Source organism: Apis laboriosa, unplaced genomic scaffold, assembly GCF_014066325.1.
Source record: "Apis laboriosa isolate Shangri-la unplaced genomic scaffold, ASM1406632v1 scaffold38_cov145, whole genome shotgun sequence".
In the NCBI taxonomy this organism is placed as follows: domain Eukaryota; kingdom Metazoa; phylum Arthropoda; class Insecta; order Hymenoptera; family Apidae; genus Apis; species Apis laboriosa.
In genome coordinates this window covers 343236-366251 of record NW_025223092.1, presented here as the reverse complement: position 1 = coordinate 366251, position 23016 = coordinate 343236, and the positions used below count along the sequence as shown (strand labels likewise).

The window sequence follows — 23016 nt, the reverse complement described above, 5'->3', positions numbered from 1 at the left end:
TACTCTAAAATATAACTATTAATATAACTATTTTACTAATTTATTTTTATATAAAATTTATATAAAATTTATATAAAGTTTACATAAAATTTTATATTTTTATTTTATGTTTAAATTTTAAGTTTTGATATTAATAATATTTTATTATTTATATTATAATTATTTATATTTATTTAGTTATTTAATTTATTTCAAATAATAAATAATAAAATTAATAGGATTAATATATACATTTTTTGATGAAATATATTATATGCTGCTATATGTGCTATAAAACAAAAAATTATTTTTTGTCAAAATATTGAAATCTTTTCATTAAAATTTGGAAAAAATTTTTTAAATTTTCTCTTCTATTTAAAAAAAACTAAATTAGATAAATTTATAACAATTGTCCGTAACTATATGAATTTAATTCAATAATAACACAAAAACTTGAATACATTGCATGTACTTCTTTAAATCTTATAAACATTGATTAAAACATTTTTTTCTTCGAAATTTACTTTCTAAAATATTCGCTATGTAGCTTAAAGTCTGTGAATTTAATACATATATATTTATTGAAAATTGTATTTATAAATATTATTTTAAAATTATAAATTATTTCCATATTATATTATATATTGAATTTTTCTCTATATTATTTTTCTCTAAATTATGTTCATCAAAAATATTACATTTATTTTTATTAAAGAATATTAAATTTTCAAAATGTATTATTTTTAAATGTTTTTTACAAAATTTAATCTATTTCATCGATTAATTTTATTAATATATAATTTCTTTATTGCAACTTTATCGTAAAAATTATATTCTTGCTAGAATTAGAAAATTTTAGATTTTTTCCAAATGCATTTATGTTTACATATTTTAAAATTATCAAATTATTTATATTTTTTCATATTAAATCGTTAACTTACTTTTACCAAATTAACAATTTTTTTATAAGATTTTTCTTCTTTATTAAATTCTAATATCAATTCCATTTCAAACTTTCGTATTTCTAATTTGTTGATATTATTCATTTTAATAATTGGGCGCAATGATAACTTGAAATTCACTGAACAACGTTCTACCATCAACTAAGTTTGTTAATCATAATATTTGCTAAAGAAACTTAGTATAAACATCGTTCACCTTTAAGTTTGAATACTTTTGAAATAGCATACACTTATAATAATATTTGGATACTATGCTTAATTTTAAAAATCTATATCTTTGTTAATTATAGAAAAAATAAAATTAAATTATTTCGTTGATGAGTATTTATTGTAGTTTACCTATATAAACAATTTATTTAATTTATCTTGAAATAATTAAATATTAAAAACTAAATCACAACTATTTTATATCAAAATATTGGAACAATTTAAAAATTTATGGTAAAATAATAAAATAATTTGGTAATAATAAAATAATAATAAAATAATAAAATAAAACTATAATAATAATAATAAAATAATAATAAAATAATAATAAAAAATAATAAAATAAAACTAAAAATAGCAATTTTTTATAAAAATTAAGTTAAGTATATAGAGTATATTATTATTATTATTATTTTAAAACATAACATACATTGTTAATAAAAAATAATTTTTAATACTTTAAACTGCTTTAAATATATTATAAATCGAAAAGATAACAAAACTAACGCTTAATTTTTAAATTATAAAAAAAATTGCTTTTTACTATAGATTTTTTAAGTATTCAAATATTTTTATGATGCGAAAAATAATTGTAATTTCATTTAACTTTTAATATCATTTTATTATCAATTTAGTTAAATAAATTGCATATATATAAAGTATAATTCTATATTCTATAATATAGAAAATTTCTATATTATATATAATATATTTCTATATTCTATATTCTATAATATTTTAAAATAGCTTGAATTTATTTTTTTTATAATTAATAAAAATAGATCGTTAAATATATATTAATTTATATTAATTCCGATTATTTTTGTGAGTAAATTCGTATTCAGCATTCATATTACGCATATTTTGTTTATCTCAGTCAAAAATGCATACATATGTGCATACATATATGCACATATATGTATATTAAATATTAAAATATAGATTAAAATATATTTAAAAATATTGCTAGCCATAATAAAGAAATTAGAAAATATTAGTTTGTTTTGACAGATTTCATTTAAATATTCATATATTAATATTCGTAACTATATTATTTACTTGTTTATCGAAAATATATCCGATAGTTATAAACAAATAATAAACAAATTCTAAAAAGAAATGCACTTTTAAAAACGAATTCAAATGTATTTGAACTATATAAAATCAAATATATTAAATAATACTAAATTGTATAATATATCAGAAAAATATACAAATGTAAAAATGTATCACATTTCAATTAATAAACTGAAACATTTAAGCTTTACAAATATTAAAGAAATTATTTATAATTTATTATAATATCAATTATATTAAAATTAAAAGTATGAAAATTCATGATAAATAAATTATTAATTAAAATAAAATTATAAAATTTATTATTTATTATATCAATTTAAATTATATATAATATATCTGAACATTGAACATATCCATGATATTTTTTGTTGGATAAAAGGTATTTTTTTTATATAAATTTCATATATTTGAAATTTCATCATATTTTATTATTATTAACAATTTTCTTTATGATGATAAATGTTCGAATATTTTTGTGAATCTGTATATATCATTTTGAAATTACCAAATATGAAATTATCTTCAAAGTATAAGTTTAATACATAATATTTAATATTTTTATAGCTGAAAATCAAATATATTTCTGTATAAAAAAATAATTCATTACTACGTATATATTATACTTATAACATAATCTAATTTTGTAATTTTCAATAAGTATTTTTTTTCATAAATTTTTACGTGTTGAATTTTTTTATTAATTTGCAAATTATTTTTTTCTAAAATAAAACTACAGTTTTTGAAAGAATTAATTTAAAAAAAAATTTCAATTTTAAAAGTGTCTTGAGGCAAAATAATTTTGTGAATTCTTCCAAATAAAATGATATAAGCAGCTTTTTGTAATCAAAGTTAAATAGATATCTAAAATGTATTCTCTTTTATTGATTATTATTTATTGATTTTCAATTTATTTTAAAAACTAATAATCTTAGAGAAAATTTAACATATCATGTGATAGAGCAAAAGTTTTAATTGAAAAAAACATTAAGGAAAGTTACAAAATCATTTTTATTTTTAATATAAAAGAAAAATAATTTGCTAAAATATGCTACTCAATATATATATAACAATTGTCTTACCTTAGCATATTGAAATCATGATTTTGTATCAAGAGAAACTAAATATTATTAAAAAAATACAAAATTGAAAATTTGCATTTTTTTTTTTAATTGAATTTTTTTCAGATTCATATTTAACTATTCATGTCATGTTAAAATGGATTAGGTTAGAATTTAAAATGATTATAAAATCACAAAAAAATTAAAATTTATTAGAAAGTATTATTAAATTCAAATACATATTTGCTACTTAATTGTTTATTTATTTCTATTATTAATTTTTATGGATTTGAAAATTATAATACATATTTAATGTCAAAATATATAACTTACAAAAAACATATCATCTATTTTTAATTATTAGTCATAATTTATAAAAAAATTTAACATTTTGACATTTTAACAAAAATTTAGAAGCAAAAAATTTTAGTATTAAAAGTTTACAAATATTAGATGCTTGGAAAAGTTCTTTCCCACATTTTTTTAATTTTTTATTTGAAAAATGGCAAAAACTTTTCTAAATATCTAATATAAAGATTAATTTTATCATTTAACATTTCAAATATTTTGTCTTATAAATAATAATAATATTTTGTAAAAATTATAAAAATTTATAAGATAAAAATAGCAATTATATACTTACGTTGTTTCAAATGCTACAAATGGCGGTTGCCAATGTTTATCGGGAATACCAGATATATTTGTAAGAGCCATATTTATATAATGTTTTTAATGATGGTTCACCGTTACTCTATAAAGACAAATATATGAAAAATACTTGTAGATTATTTTCCAAGTGCTATAGAAATAATTTAATTATATAATATAATATAATATAATATAATATAATATAATATATATTTAGTTATATAATAATAATATAATAATAATTTGATACAAATCTTCAATTGAAAATGTAGAAAATATTTTGATAAAATGATTAAATTATTATTTTTTTATGCTTTTTATTTTTAATATTCTTATTAAATTCTTATATCTATAGAATTATACTATATTAAATCATATATATATATAAGATTTACATTCGACTATTTTTTAATTTATGTATTTATGTATTTTTGATTAAATCTTATTTTCATAATTATTAAAATTTTCATCACACACATTTTTATAACTCATTCCTTTGAATATTTTCTTTTTTTTTTATTTTCTCCAAATATTTGATATTATTTCATAAAATATAATATAAAATTAAATTAAATTATTTTGTAATATACAAAATATAAAATTTTAGTTTGGAAAATTTATTGATTTCCAAAATATTAAAGAAAAACTATAAAAAAACTATAAAATTTTTAAAACATATTTTTTATCTTTTCTATTTTTTAAGATTAAAGAAAAAATATTAAATGTTGATTAATTTCTTTAATTAATTCAATAAAAATATTTTTCCTTTTTTTGATATTTTTTTTTCCTATCCTTTATTTTATTATAAAATATATAATATAAAAGCAAAATACATAAGGTATATAATATAATATATATAAAATAAGATTTTCAATGAATAATATCATCGACAATTCAACTAAACGATGACGACTATTACAAAGAATATAGTTATGTTAATAACTAATAGAGAGCATTATAATATCTACACTGTCTTCAATGTGTTATATTGAAAGTTTTTCATTAATATTTTGGAAATCAATAAATTTTCCAAACTAAAATTTTATATTTTGTATATTATAAAATAATTTAATTTAATTTTATATTATATTTTATATTCCTTTTATTATATTATATTATATTATATTTTATATTCTTCCTCTCCCCTCTCCATCATATTGATTCATAATCAATACCATATAAAACTTTATCCATATCTTTAAACAAAAAATTTTAAACTTAATATTTAATAATTTATATAATTTATTATAAAATTATTGCTACAAACAAAAATTTAAAAAAAAATTAAAGAGAAAAAGATAATGAAATATTCCATATTTCTTATTGTAATAAATATATAAATACATTATATTTTAAAAATATATATTTTTAAAATATATATATATTCAATAGAAATAGTTCAAAATTCAATAGAAATATTTCAAAGTTTATACTTTGAAATAAAAAATCTATACGATAAAACGATAAAATTATAATTTATAATTATTATAGATAAAATGTAATAAAATTTTTTCATTTAATTTTTTATTAATTTAAATCACAAATTGCAAAATATATAACAAATTCTAAAATATGTATATATATAATTCTGATTTTCTTATGTTTCTATCTTATTTTATAAATTCAATATAATGTATTATACAATTCGTATTATACAGTTAATATTTATAATTAGTAATAAATTCAAATGATAACAAAAAGAAAGATAAGATATATAATTCTGTAAAAAGGCAATATTTAAATACATTATAATTCAATTACAGTTTATATACTTCTCTTCCATTTTATTTTAAATTATGCTTTACAAAAAAATTTTATCATAAATTTCTCTTATCACATATTAAATTTGTATTAAATTCGCATTATTTCGATTTAAAATCTTAAAATCTTAAAATCGATTAAAATCAAAGCTTAAACTGCACAAAAGAAGATAAAATTGATATAATAAATTGATTAATAATTGAAAGTCTGATTAACTATAAACATTATCTTGTCTTTTTTTGGCGAACGAATTATATTGGATATAATGGATATAAAAAATGTAAATATTTGTCACTCAAAATAGAACATCTTACAAGGAAACTAAAATCATTATATATACAATTATTCTCAAAAATATTTGGACATTTAACATATATTTAACTTTACCGACTTATATTTTTGTTAATTATAAAAAAAATGAATTCAAATTTATTTTTATAGAATATTTATTATATTTTACAAATATAATAATTATATTATAATAACTTATTTAACTAAATTAATATAATAAATAATATTATGTATACTATATATAATATATAATAATATAATATATAATATTATAAAATAAAATCACAATTATTTCTTGCATAATAAAAATATTCGAACGTTTTAAAAATTTGTAATAAAATAAAAAAAATAATAATTTTTTATAAAAATTAGATATTACTTTTGATATTTTTTTGATTTCCAAATATATTTCAATTCTAAGATATAAATATTTTTTTATTAACAATATATTTTATAAATATATATTTTAAAGATAATAATTAATGTAATTAATATTCTTATATTTTAAGTTATAAAAAAGAATCAAAAAAATATCAAAATTAATATTTAATTTTTTTTTAAGAAATTGCTATTTTAACTTTAACTTATAAATTTTTACAATCAATATAACACATAAAATAATTATAATATTAATTTTTAATATTATTTTATAACATCAATAAGTTGCTCATATTTATAAAATACAATAAATACCTAATATTGAAAGAAACAAGAATGAATTTTTTGAAATTCTTCTATAATTAATATAGATAAGTTGTTGAAGTTAAACATTATTAGTGTCCAAATATTTTTATAAGTAATTGTATAAGAATTACAATGATATAAAATTTCATTAAAAAATAATTCATTAAAAACAAAATATAAAATAAAATCAATAAAATAGAATTTAATACAAGATATGGTATAATTATATATGTATATAATTTAAATGTAAAATAAGAAAATTACATTCTATTTTTAAAACTATAAATAAAATAAAGTATTTAATTATTTTACAATAACAGAACATTTAAATAAAAATACTAAAATAATAATATTCTTAATATTCTTCATTTATAAAAAAATAATAACTTAAAGCATTAATTTGCAACATTGTCTAATATATAAATTATATATAAATTATAAATATATATTTTCAATTTTAAATCTTATTAAACGAAAAAAGTTCACATTACAATATACAAATTCCTTATATTTCAATATGAAAATTTTTTTTTATATATTGATAAAAAAATATATGTAAAGGAATATTAAAAAAAATATATTTACAAAAAATAACAGATTTATATAAAAAAGATTTTTGTTTCAATTTATATATTATATATTATATTTAAAAAAATATTTGTTTCTATGAAATTTTTATAGAAATTAAATTTCAATAGAAACTTTTTTAAAAAGTTCTTATTAGAATATATATATATATATATTTCAGAATTCGTATAATTATAGTTTCATGAAAATAAGTTATTTTAACATATTTATTATAAAAGATTCCATAAAATAAATAAAACTACCAAATTATTTAGATATTTTTAATTTTATTTAACAATATTATATTATTATTGTTTTACAAAAATATGACAAATATTATTTAATATTGTTGTAATTTTAAATATTATTTATTGAATAATATTCAATATTTGTTACAATAATAGAGAAATTTCGAATTTTTTAATATTGATATTTAAAATTTAATAAAAAGAATTTTATTTTTATATTTTATAAATTTTAATCAAATTAAAATTTTTTTTTATTTATTTTCATATAAAACATTCATGATATAAGAACTTTTTAAAAAAAATTCTATGATCCATGTAAAATTAGAATCTATAAAGAAGTTTTATGTATCAAACCATAGAAAAATGAAATAAAATTAAAAAATAACTTATGAAATATTAATTACAAAATTATTAAATTTTACAAAATATATTACTAATTTAAAAATTTAAATTAATGTAATTATTTCTTATTCTCATAAATCATAATTTTATCTTTCATAGTTTTTATAGCCATTAGATAACTTATATAATATATATGATAATAATAATAACTGTTTTAATAAGAATTATAAGTATTTTATAAAAAATATTTATTTTTTAAATTATTAAAAATTTTTATGATTACCTTTTAAATTGCTTATTTTTAATTTTTTTTAAATTTAAATATTAATTTATTATTATTGATATAAAAATTTTATATGAAATTCCTTTTTACATAATCAATAAAAGTTTAAGAAATATATTTATAAAATAGACTTATTATAAAACTAGTTTAAATTATTTATTTCTATAAATCATAAAATTATAAAAAACTAAAAAAAAAACTTTTGGAAGTTGCATGCAAAAGTTTCAAGAAAACTCGAATGAAACATTGGAATTAATTTAATTAATTTTTATAAAAAAAATATCTGATATATATTTAAATATATAAATTAACATTGAATTATTAAAAGTTACGTTTCATTGTATAATTTGTATAATAAAAGATTCATATATAAAAAATTACAAATAATTTTTATATATTATTTTCAAATATTTGTATATTTTTATATATTTCTCAATATTTTTATATTATTTCTTAATTAAAAGATTTTATTTTAAAAAAATATATAATTCATTCATTATTCAATTGTTGTATTATAAATATAAAATTATTTATTGTGAATATAGTATATTGAAAAAGATTATTATATATAATATTATTATTATATATATAATATTATATATATATAATATTATAATATATTATAATATAATACTAATATTTTATTAAAATGTTAAAAAAAAAAGATTAAATTAAATTCAATAAATCATTGAATTATTTATTCTATTATGTTCACTCAATAATTTTCTTTGTTTTCTTGCAACAATATAATACAATTAGAATTATTTGATTTACCTTGCTTTTTATAGTTAATTCAATTATATTTTTTTAATAATGTCTTATAATGTTTTTCTGATTTAATTTTAATATCTATCATTTATTATAAAATTGAATTAGATAAAAACATTAAAACTTAACCTCACATGTACTATGTAACTTTTATCACATGATAAATGTAAAAGCACCTTGGTACAAGAGTAAGAGAAATATCTAGTATTCCCCTCTATAGTCATCGATACGATGTTATTACTTGTAAATGTAACTTTTAACCAATTGTAAGTCTATTTTTATAAATGTATTGAATCTGTTAAAATCAACCAACCTTAATTCAAACTCAAACCTGAATTTCTTATGAACACAAATGTATCAGCTCTACAAAAATACAAACTGTAATTTAAATTAATCATTATTTTTCAAATAAATAATATTTTTCATATAAATTTTTAAAATTCGAAATATTCTTCTTATAAATAAATACGTTACTTAAGATTATCAATAATAATTTCAGTGATGCTATTTAATTAACGATGTATATTTATTGGTTCAATGAAATATCGATTGATGATATTTTTCATTAATTTTTATTTAATAATGAGATTTGCGTTTTCGACACATTGAAATTATGGAGAATATTTTTCATCTTGTGTACATTTATCTCATTGATATCAGGTTATGTATATTTTTATTTATGGTAAGTTTTTCTCGTCAAATTTATTTATTTCTTTTTGTAAAAAATAACGCAGAAAATATTATGAAAATGTTATGAAATCATATTTTATTATTTATATAATAATTATATAATTATGTAATATATAATTATTTTATATTTTTTACATTTATTCTATTTATTATATCATAATAATTAAAATATTTTTGTCTTTTAAATTAATAAATAGAATTAAATTAAAATTAATAAATAAAAAAAAAATAATTTTAAATTATTTTATTAACTAGTAATACAATTTTATATATTGTTATGAAATTATTATTATATATTAATTAATGAAATTATTTATTTCTGTTTCATTCTATTTTTGTAATATTTATTTATGATTTTTGATTAATATTATATATGTGTATATATATATATATATATATACATATATATATATTTTGCGAAGATAAAAGAATTTTGAAAGTCATATTAAGTACATAATTTTTCATTCATTTTCGTTCATTTTTATTTATTCAATTACTATAGAAGTGTGTAATATTTTTTTGCTTTTTGAATGTAGAGTTATATTTTTAAATATCTTTAAGTATATGATTCTCATATTTATAACAAAAATTAAATGAATTCTCTACAATGAATTTAATAGATTTAAACATTGTTTTTTCTTATCAAATTAAAGTAATTTTAGTAATATTAAAGAGAATATTATATATTTTTCTATTAGAAAAGAATTATATTACTTTTAGCTAATTAATTTTAAATAATTTTAATAATGTATGATATTTATTGTAAAATAAGATAATAAAGATAAAAGAATAAAAATATAATAGAAAAAAATAATAAAAGAGTTTATAGTTAAGGTTCTATTAAAATTCTATATTGGATAATTATATTTACATTTGGAATTGATTCTTATGTTTTTTCTATATATATAACTATTGTATTTGGTATAATTTGATTTTATTTTTAAGTTAATGTAATTTATTTATCTTTTTAATTCAGATTTGTATAATTATGGTTTCAATTTAAATACATTCCTAATGATTGGAATATTTCCTGTCTATATAAATTTTCATTCATAAACTTTTTATCTATTGTATTTAAATTCTTGTAGTTCTCCGATTCTATTTTAAAGAAATTATATTTAAACTATGATGTTAAATTCTTTTTACAAAAATATTGAAAACTAGAAATTTTTTTTCAAATATTTGATGTTTTATTTTCTATAATTTTACAATTATTAAACCAACATAAAATTAGAACGCAGATATTTGATGATAAATTTATCATCAAATAAATAATTTTTTATTAATACACAAAGTGTACTAAAAATAAACATAACAAAAATATTTTGCATATATTTTAAATAATTTTTTTAAAGTTATAAATGAAGAAAAAATTTAAAAAAATATAATATAATTTTGCGTAATCTTTAACGTTTACTTTATGCTTGTGATAAAAATTTAATAGTTAAATTTAAAGTTTCTTTTCATTTTTTATTTTTATTTTAATTTTGTTAGTTAAGCTTATTGTAATAGATTATTGATTTTATTTTTTAGTCAGTTTGTGTTATTATTATTTTTATCTTTTATTATTTTTTTTATTTTTTTTCTATTATTTCTATTATTTTTTATTATTCATTATTTTTTTTAGTTTGGTTTTTAGTTAAAAGTTTTAATCAGTTTAATATTCTTGATTGTATTTATACTATAATTGTTTTACTTCATATATTACATATATGTACGTATACATGTATTACATATATTACATATATGATTATATCATATATCATATATTATGTATCTATTGTAAATTATTATATATATATTTATCTAAAAAATATAAAACATTTTCTTTTCTAAATCTTATCATTTTAATGTTAGTTTTATTATTTTATTCTTCTGCATTTAGAATATAAAGACTGAATATTAGGATTTTCTTTGTTCACTATCTCATTCATTTAATATTAATAATTTTTAATATCAAGCAATTATATAATAATGATCTGTAAAAATAATCAAATTTATTTGTATATTATTCATTAGAAAAATAATAATTTTTAGATTTTCTGAACTCACACAATTTAATTCTAATGTTACTTTTTTAACATAAAAAATGAAAAATTCTAAATACATCAAATTTTAACAAAATCAATAAATAATAATGAAAATATATTATTATTATAGATGATCAGTATTATTTAAGATTATTTTTGATTGTATACAAAATAAATCATGTATCGGTTCTTCTTAAATCGCTTAATGATCAAAATGATCAAAGTCGGATCGAAGCAAACAAATCTAATTTTCAAAGGCAATCCGATGATCATATTCTATAATCGTATTATATAGGCTGAACTATTTACATAATTATTTTTATTTTTCTCTTATTTTTTAAAATAAGTGAAATATTTGAAATAAAAATTGTTTGTTTTAATGAGAGCTATTATATTATAGAAAATATTTTTTCCTAAATGCACATGTCAACAAATTTTGAAATTATTTTAATCTTCTTAAATAGAACTATATACTTATAAACTTGAATGTATTATATACTATATACTTAATGTATTAATCAATTTATTTCTATAAGAAAATAATTTAATTTATTTATGTTGAAAAGCCATTGGTTTAGTAAATTATTTCAATTTAAATTTAAATTCCATATTATTAAAATTCGGAAGATGATTATATAATTGATTTTACAGTTCATTCAACGAGTCATTAGCTGTAAATAAAACAGTCATGTATTAATATAAGAGAGATAATTATCTGACATTAATTAGAGATTCATAAAACATATCATCATTATTTTTGCTTGTTTTTTATTTTCTTATTTTATTTATTTATATAAAAAATTATTATATGTGTATAATTAAGTAGAATAACTTTCATGAACAGCAAATTAATTAATCAAAATATGAACCATTGGCTTTAATAACTTTTTTCTAACGAGATTCGAACTAAAATATTCTATTTTTATAAAACTTTAATTTTAGTGTAAAAAAATTCTTCGAATGTTTGTGATTGCAATTTCTCGAGTGTCGAATATTTTATTTTTTAAAAATAACAATATAAATGGCGAAACAAATAATAATTGATGAATATAGATGGATTTCGAGATTTCATATTTTAATTAATAAATAATTTTTATAAAGTGGTTTGTAATATATGCAGTCAAGCGTTGTTTAGCAAAAGAATAGATCTATGTCTATTGATTAATATAAGTTGTTTTTTAATCAATTTTTAATGCATGATAATCAATTTCTTGGCAAGGATGTATGGTATATTCTTATTTTAAATAAGAATATTTTAAATAATGAATTATTTTTTAGAGATCACTAATATAGTCATCATAACTTTTTTCGGCCATAATAATGGTTTCGATATTTGTTTAGGATTCTTATTAATATCCAACTATTGTTTAGATTATTACAGATTATATCGTGTAAGATTATCGTATAGTATTCATTTCTCACCACAAATTATAATTCTATTATAAAATAAAATGAATTTCTATTGTTTCGAGTTTTATATGATAAGCATACTTCCAAACGTCACAATTTTTGATTCTTTATCAGTTAATGCAGTATCTACTTTTTCAATTTTTTTGTCCATTGCATAAATATCTAAAAACTATCATTGGAGATACATCTAACTCTACCATATTGTTTACTTTTTAAAAGTTTTTAAACTAATATAAAAAAAGAACTTATTACACAAAGAAAATATAAGAGGATAATGTCAAAATATATTAAGCAATATAACTCAAGTAGAGTTTACAAAGAGAGTTTTTCAAATCGCAGTTGATTGTCATTTATTCTAAAATTAGTAATTTCATGCAGTACAATTTAATATATTAAAGAAGTCTGTTTTTTTCAAAATTTGAATTTTTTTTAAATTCCAAGCAATCTATATTCGTTCTATATTTATTTTCTAATTAATATAAATTCGTATTTAATTTATTAAAATTTAAGAAATGTCTATTGAAAATTAAAAAACTGCTCGCGTTGAAACATTATTAACAATAATTAAAAAATTTAATAATAAACAATTAAATAAAAAATAATTACAAAATTAATAGATATAATAATTTAATTAATTAATTTCTAATTAAATTAAAATTGTAAATATATGTAAGATAGATAAATTTTAATATAATATTTTATTTATTTTAATTTTAATTTTATAAGTATATCATCAATTTTTAAATTTTTTGCCATTTTTTCTTTTATATTTTCTACATATTTAAGAAGTGTAAATTTTTTTATATTCTTATTGAATTTTTTTATATTAATTAATTAATCTTATATTACCTAGTAAATTTTTTCTTTGTATATTCTATTGTATTTAATTGTATTTATTCAATTCTTCTAATTAAATCTTTTATTATATCTATTTTGCTTTTATTATATCTTTTCATTGTCTTTGTCGAACTGATCAAGTTTTTTCTTCAATTTAAAGATGTTTTAAAAAGATCAAATTTCTAAGCTATTTTATTATATCAAATATATCATTATAGATTACAATCGTAAAATATATTAAAAAATTAATTAATTGTATTAAATATATTAAACAATTGATTTATTTATTTTTTTTATTGCTAATAATTTTTATTATTATTTTATTATTATTTTATTATTAAATTATTATTATTATTAATAATCTAATATTTTTCAATTATCATGTTTCTATATTTACTTCATAATACGTAATATTACTATTTTAAGTTTTATTTTTAATTATTTTCTAGAATATTTTAACATAATATTTAAAAATTTCTTTTAAAAATTTGTTATCATTTAATTATTAAAAATTAATAATAATAATTAAAAATTGGTTATCATTAATAATTATTATATCCATTTCAAAAAATGATTTACGATAATATTCAAATTATTTATTATATTCTATATAATGAACTGTTTAATAACATTTATACGCATGAAAAATGTATGATTTACTTGAAGCTATTATTTTAAGCTAAATATTCAAGCATATTGTCAATATATTATTTTCTTAATTTCTTTGAAACTATTTCTTTGATTTGGAATATTTATATTCCATAATAAATCTAATTGATAAATTCGTATTTTTTAATATTTCAATAATTTTTTTTATTTTTCAATAGTTATTAAAAGCTAATATGTTATTTATTCATATTCATCAGTGTACAATGAATGATCAAATTATTATGAACTCTTCGAAATTGAACATACTTATGAATATATTTATTTGAAGTTTGATCAATGATGGAATTAAAATTTATGAACAATGATTCTCAAAATAATATTTAATATTTTATATTTAATATAATAGTATTTATTAGAATATTATTAGAATAGCAATATGTATATTTTCTTTTTAACAAATAATAGCAAATTATCTTTATTTATTTATGCGAATCAAGTTTCAATGATCTGTCTTGTAAAAGTATATACTAAATTATATGTTAAATAGTAAAATATTTTTTTTAAATTTCAGTATTTAGTTATTTAGATTCCGCTTATTTCTATGATTTTTTAAATTTCTATGATTCGTCTAAAATATTGCAAAGAGAAAGTAATACAATTGGTAAATGATTAACAGTAAATGAACGATCATATAACCATATCAAGATCTCATTGTTTAAAATAATGAAGTAAAATAATTGAAGTAATTGAAATATCTTTTGAATAATTTTGAAAAAAATGAACTAAAAAAATCAACGAAAAAGACAATTTTATTAAATAAAAACAAGGATCGACATACGTAAATATATATAATATAATAGACTATATATAATATAATATAATATAATAGACTTGTCAATGCAATCGATAAATTAAAATTAATGCAAAAGTAAGTCATGATTTATTAATAATTTTAATATTTCTTTATCATTTTTTTGCAAATTACGATAATTTTCAATATATTATTGAATTGCATAATGATTTATTATTGTCAGAATCATTATATATTAAAATAGTTAAAAAAAACGAAAAAGAAGAAAAATAAAATTTCATTTTTAATATTATGTTCTAACATTGGAATATCAAAAAAACTTAACAAAAATAAGAAAACGACTTATCACGATATAGCATCATAATTCGATTGATAATTAATTAAATAATAATGAAAGATTAATCAGATACCAATGTTATTTGATACCATACAGCCAAAATAAGATCTCATAAAATTGATTATGGTAATGACAACAGAAATGAATTTAATTAAAGAAAATAATTAGAATATTATAGATTGCTCGACAATGCAATTAGAAAGATAAAATTAATTGAAATTATTAATTTTTCATCCTGAAAAATAAACACATAATACAAATAAATATATAAAATAAAAGTACATAATAAAACATGTAATAATATATTCATATATTTAAGGAGTTTTACAACTTAAATGAAATATATATTCCTCAAATTTAATTCATCCTGAATAATAACCAGCGATTAGAAATGTTTAATAACTTTGTCAAATAAATTAAATATAGCATTGCATAAAATAGATAAAGATTATTAACAAACATTTTAATCGCTTATCATTGAGATAATTAATAATCTCATATTTGGCTACTGCTACCAAATCTGATATTGCATATATTAGATAGTGAAAAATAATTAATATAATTTTTAATAAATTATAATGAATATAACACTGGGAATATTTCGATATTTAAAAAAAAATTAGGACACATATATTCTGCCGGATTCTAAGCTATTAAATCCAGATAATTGAAAATTTTAGTAGATATATATTTTTATTTACAAAAGAAACAATCGTATAGATTTTCAAAAAACAATATATAATTGCACTATTATCAAAAGAAATGGAATATATGGCATTAACAGAGGTATCTAAAAAAGTAATCTATTTTAAAACTTCCTGAAATTTAAATATTTCAAATTTGGAAAGATTATTTTTTTTTTTTCATTGATAACATTGATGCTATCAGAATTTATTGGAAATTCTATGTTTTATAAAAATGTATATTGATGCTGAACATTATTTTGCACATAAATTAAAAAAAAAATAGAAAATATAAAAAATATTAAAATTAAAAAATAATTAAAAAATATTAAATATATTTCAATAAAAAAATAACACTTAATATTTTAATTAAATCATTAACATATAAATATAATAAGAAAATAAATATAATAAGAAAATAAGAATAATTGAAGATATGAACAGAAAAAAGCGATACGTATGTTTTTTCCTTAACAAAAGCAACCTAATAACAATTGTTAAATAGCAATTGTTTAATAGCAATTGTTTTTGTTTATTTATTGTGAATTGATTTCAGTTAATTTATAATCATTTCATAAATAAATATATACATATATTCCAAGTTATATGTTAATAATATGTTAATAATATATGTTAATTTAAAAACTTAAATTTAAAAGAAATATTTTATTAGTTATTTTATTGTGATTACATTCATTCTCATAACATTCTCTATTGTAAGAATTATTATTTACATGATAATAATCTAAATTAAAAATTAATAAAGAAAATAAAAAATTAATAAATATAAAATGGAATCTATTTTATTTTATATTTGTTATATATTTATTTTATTGTTTTATATTCAGGATATTTAAAATTCAATTATGCAATTAATGTTTAAAATTCAATCTTTAAAAAATTTTTTTAATCATTTTTTTATATTTATTATATTACAACTTTTTATTTATTTTAAACTTTAAAATATTAATTTTTTCCATTATTTTGGATAAATTTATTATTGTACGATAAGATCAAATATTGATATATATTTTTATAAATTATAAAAACTTTATAATTGTTGTAATATATTATTAAAAATATAAAAATATATTTTATAATAAAGAAATTTAGAAATCATTAGAAATCATTTAGAATATACATATTTTGAATTCCATTTTTGATAAATTTCAAATAAGTATTTCAAAGTATTCATAATGATTTGATCACTCTATATGTTTTTCTTTTTCTATATTTTTAGATAATAGTTAAAAAATTTTTTTATAATCCATTTTCAAATAATATTAAGTTTTTAATTAAATTTTTTTTAATGGTGAATTTTATTAGAAATGATTTCTATAAACAATATGAGTTCCAAATAAAATCATCGTGAATGATCATGATTTTGATTATAAAAAATTTATTTTTTGTTAAATGATTACTAATAATTTTGAACAAATATTATAATAAAATTTTTTTTTTATTTTATATTTTCAGAAATGATTATAGTTCATTTACATCATTATTCGAAATTTTTTTTTTCCTTATTTTATATATTGTCATTGCAATGATTTAAATTGGAAATAAATTTTTTGATAAGAATGAAAAAATCTATTCTTTTCAATACGATATATTGAAATAATAAAAAATCATTTGAAATGGCTCGTTGTTGAAAGTATCTTATATAATACAATAAGTCGGTATTGTAAATAAAATCGGTTCTTTTTAATACTATCATAATGTTCGATTAAGCAATTAGAGATTGAAAATTCGAGAAATGAGAAATTAAAGAAATTATATAGAAATTAAAGAGCATTATAGCATAATTTTACATATCTGGATTAGTAAAAATTTGTGAATAAAAGTTTGTCCAAAAATAATTTTATTTTTTAATTTTATTTTTTCTTTTTTTTTTAATGCATCGTATTCTAATCATCACAAGAATAAAAAATCTCAAAGAAATTATTATTCTCTTGGAAAAAATATTAAAATTCGATTAATTTTCAATTGATTTATATCAAATTGACATTATCAATTTTAGTTTTGTCAGTTATTATCTTAAATTTATTACTTGAGTCGATGCATGCAATTATATGTTTTAACGTATATGAGAATCTTTAGAAATGCAATTGATGATATAAATAGCCAGAAAAAAAAGATAGAAAAAGAAAAATCTCGGATATTTACATGCTATAATAAATGCTATTTCTCTTATGATTAATAAAAAAAAAATTATAAATAAATTCGAAAATTCATGGAATTTATGCAATATTTATGCAATATATGCAATATTTATGCAATGTTAAGTTGCGATCTATGATTCCTTTGAAACTTTTTATTTTTGTGATGAATAGAATATAATGCAATAAAAAAAAAATTTAAAGATCAAAATTTTTGCATGAATTTTTATTTAGAAATTTTTACTGATTCAATAATAATATATATAATAATATTTTTTTGTTAAATAATAAAATTGTATTTAACATTTTCTTTTACCAATTTAAAGAAAGATCAACGAGTTTTTTTTGTTTAATAATGAAAAAATTTTTGTTTCTTGAATTTAGTAAAAATATATTTTTGTTTGTTGAATTTAGTAAAAAAAGTCTATCATTTTAGGTTCAAGAAATAAATGAATACAAAATATCAATTTTTACGAATTTTAATTATATTTATGTCATATAACCAAAGAAAGTAATTTTTTTTAATTTTTTTGTTAATTATAATATAATATCATAATATTATATTAAATTTAATAATATAATAATACAATAATTTTAATCATACTGATATAATATACTATAATTTTGAAAATTATCAAATGAATTTTATTTTGAAAAATAAAATTAAAATAGAAAAAAAAGAATGATATCACATTATTTTAATAGATGTTTAAAATGCTATAGCAAGATATATCTATACAATATATATATGCAAAGATTCAACATCATTCATTTTTATAATATATTCCGCGAATCATGATGCAATGTTTTTTTCTGTATTTATTCTTTCTTATCATTATTCAAACATTGTGGAATTTCATTATACTTGATTTTTATTAGTTAATTTCAAAATTCTTTACAAGTAATCTATTAATGATAAAGATGAAAAAATTAGATAATGCATATATCATAATCTATCTATGTTGAAAAACATATTATTCAAAAGACTTTCTTATTATTTTTAGCATTATGAGCTATATAGCCATTATGTTAATATCATATTGATATTTGTTAGTAATTTTGTTAATAATTTGTTAATAATTGTTAATAATTTTTATGATTTTTTAATAAGGAATTTTTTATAATTTTCACTATTCATCGTGAATTTTCTTAATAAATATAAATTAATTTCGTTTTTCAGCATATCATAAAAGATATTAATATTTTAAGAATATTATAATTTTGAGCTAATGAGAATTCTCAGTATATTATTATATTATATTTTATATATATATATATATATATATATATATATATAAATATATATAATATGCATATTATATTTTATTTGTGATTAGTAAAATTATATTGAAATCCATTCATAAAAATGTTTTGAAAATTATGAATATAAAATTATTGATAAAAAGATATGGATAAAATTTTTTGTTTTTTATTGTTTTTTATTATATTATCTCTATTTCGATACATTTTTCAATTTGATGATACTTAATTTCTGGATATTTTTTTGTATATTTTATATAAATCTATTTCTATTACAGTAATCTCTAATTTTTCAATATTATATGTCTATCATTATAGTTCTTTTTTTTTTTATGAAATTAACACTGTTTATTTATTTATAATATAATAATTAAATATTATTCTTAATATGGAAATGTAATTAAATATATCATTTAGTTATTCAATTATTGTCCATACATATCTTAATATAGCCAAGTTTTTAAACATCTATTAACATATATTAAAATAACATGATATTATTCTTCTCTTTTATTATTTTATATTCTTCAAAATGAAATTTATTCGCTTTCAAAGTTATTAAATTTGTCTTAATATCGGCTGAATTTAATATCGTATTATAAAAAATGGATATTAATTTAAAAATTAATTTAAAAAAAAATACGATGATTTTGAGAGAATAAAATGATTTTTAAAATATTTTTTGTCACTATCAGATGTACGTCTCGAAATCATTTAAATCCTATTAAATATTCAATTTAAAATTAATATCTTATATATAAATATAAATTCTGTACAAAAAATTTTTACGTATTTCATGAAATTTCATATATATTTCATTTGGAATTATAAAATTTAAATTAATTTAAATTAAAATTAAAATTTAATCTATAAAAATTCAAAATATTTTTATGCTTATATTTTTAAATATATTTATATATTTAAATTTTACATATTTGTTTCAAAAAAGTTTGATAAAAAAGTAAAAAATCATATAAAATAAAATACTGCTCTTTTAACAAGTTATTTGAGATTTGATAAATGAAAATATTTGTTATCCTTTCGATAAATATTTGTTTGTTTTGTATCTAATTGTGAAATTATCTTGAAATCAGATTTTTAATATTTGAACCGCTAGAATTATATTTTGCGCTATTCGACAATGTAGAAACTTCATTTTAAAATCTCAATGGAATGGAATTATTCGAACCATGAGTTTGAACTTCTCATATTCTAATGTATGTATATATTTCTAATGATATTTATAGACATTTAAAATAGATCATTTTAAATTAATCAGAATAATTCGTTTATTTTTGACGATAAAAAAAAATATGTTTGATTTTTAGAAACAAATAATCTGATCACTAATTTTTTTATAAATAAAGATATAAAAAAAATATAAAGATCAACCTTATTTTTTTAAATATAATTTTTTGTTTACATTTTGATTAAACGATTCAAGACGAATAATTAATTTTAATAAAAATCGTTCAGGATCACTCGAGAATAATTGCAATAAAAAATATTTATTTAAATTTATTATTAATTATTATTTAAAGATATTCTGAATATTATTTATAATATAATATATAAATAAATATTTATGTACTCATTATCACAAATTTAACTGATAATCTAAAATGTTGTGATATAGGTAATATTGTATAATAAATTTTATTTTTGAAACTATTTGAATTTATCATAGAGCAAGTTCTTTTTATAAATTTTTACATGTTGTCTTTGATTGTTAATATACTTATTTCTTTAATTTTTTATATAAATAGAAATCTAGAGATATCAAGTCTGGAAAATGTGCTCTTATTCTCTGGTTATGGTATTTTCATCATTTATTAATTTATTTATTACACTATTACTATTGATAATAGTTTTCCTGCTTTTCTTTTCATCAGTTCTTCCTTCGACAGGTCGAATTCTTTTGATTTTTCATTTAATTGATGGCCTTTTGACGAAGTTAGCTCGAAATCATTATTTGCTCTAATTTCAAAATTTCCTCGAAGAAATTCCCAAAGAGCTTGTTTTCAAACTTTTTGTTAAATTATAATTTGTTAAGTCGGAATTCAGTTATATTTAATTATTTCAGATAATAATCTGATTCGCGAATTTCTATATGCATTGAACACTTCTATTGTTTAAATGGCTTTGGTTGCAGGTGATGATTGTCCCTTTCTTCGTGTATATTAATGCTATATATACGTTTTGTGTATACGAGATCATTCTATATATCTCGGCGCGAATTTAGTATTAAGTTTGATTGATGGTGTCCAATTGGTCCATGTTTTATCATGAAATTTCCAATCATTGTGTGTTTGTCATGGCATCTGAGATTATAAAATCTTTACTGCTACAGTCATTTCAACAGAAAAGACTATGTAGTTTCTTAACTGTCATATATATAAGTCTTTTGCGTAATGGATCCATGGACTTGAGATGTTATTTAAAGATTCGCTTGAATTGGCTTTATAGTGATAGTTTTCATTAGTAATTGAGACACATATCTGATAATTTATAACATTATATATGAATGTTATTGTATATGAACACTCTTGATTAGCATCCCATTTTTTTTATTTTCAATTCCACAAAATTGCATTGTGAGGTGTATAGTAATGGTGTTTTCTAATGTCTTATTCTTTAAATTTGGAAAACTTCTGTGAAACTTCTCTAGTTTTATATATTTGCGATTATTATAATTAATTATTCCTTGTGGATAGATGACTTATTTCTTGAGCTTTCTATTATTATGACTTATTAAACAATTTTATCCACTTAATGAATTTATCTTGAAATATTAGAAAAAAATGATATCTTTTCTCTCAAGATTCGTTGAAATAATTGTTCATAATTTATATCCAATATTGAATACATGAATATATTGGAAGGACATTTGCGATTTTTGTATTTCATGTATTGTCAATAATTCTGTATATAGCTACATAAATGCTCGGAATTAATAGTATTTACTTTATATTATAGTTAATTTTCGCTAAAATAACCAATATTTCAGTGAAGGAATTGTTGCAATTAGATTGGTCATCGCCATTAAATATCTTTCTTGAAAATATGTATTACTGAAAATATTTAGAAATATAATATAAATAAATAAAAATATAATCATCGAAGGAATAAAGAGAATTATTAATTGAAATAATTCGTTTTTAATAACAATTTTGAAAATGTAAGAGATAATTTTAATTTTTGATATCTGAATCTTAATTTTTGAATTTTTATTTTCTTGTTACTAGTGATAAGTGATCAAAGAGAAACACGCCTGATATTGAGGATTTTGAATTTGATATTGCAAATAGAATA

General features: G+C 16.3%; 2 protein-coding genes across 5 annotated transcripts in view; one reads left to right on the top strand and one right to left on the bottom strand.

The window, feature by feature from the left end:
* Positions 1 to 9210, bottom strand: part of LOC122715570 (probable cytochrome P450 6a14) — a 181083-nt gene extending 171873 nt beyond the window's left edge. The window contains exons 1-2 of one of the 4 annotated variants that reach the window (XM_043937851.1): positions 9192 to 9210; positions 3930 to 4037 (exon numbers count right to left, since the gene is read on the bottom strand). In XM_043937851.1, coding sequence (XP_043793786.1) covers positions 3930 to 4000 — 71 coding nt within the window. In that variant the 5' untranslated portion in view covers positions 4001 to 4037; positions 9192 to 9210. Of the gene's footprint in view, positions 1 to 3929; positions 4038 to 8884; positions 8954 to 9191 lie in introns of those variants that run through there. The other 3 variants (XM_043937852.1, XM_043937850.1, XM_043937854.1) reach the window with 3 other exon arrangements.
* A 184-nt stretch (positions 9211 to 9394) lies between these two features.
* Positions 9395 to 23016, top strand: part of LOC122715569 (activin receptor type-1-like) — a 57891-nt gene continuing 44269 nt past the window's right edge. The window contains exon 1 of the mRNA XM_043937846.1: positions 9395 to 9560. Coding sequence (XP_043793781.1) covers positions 9492 to 9560 — 69 coding nt within the window. The 5' untranslated portion in view covers positions 9395 to 9491. The remainder of the gene's footprint in view (positions 9561 to 23016) is intronic.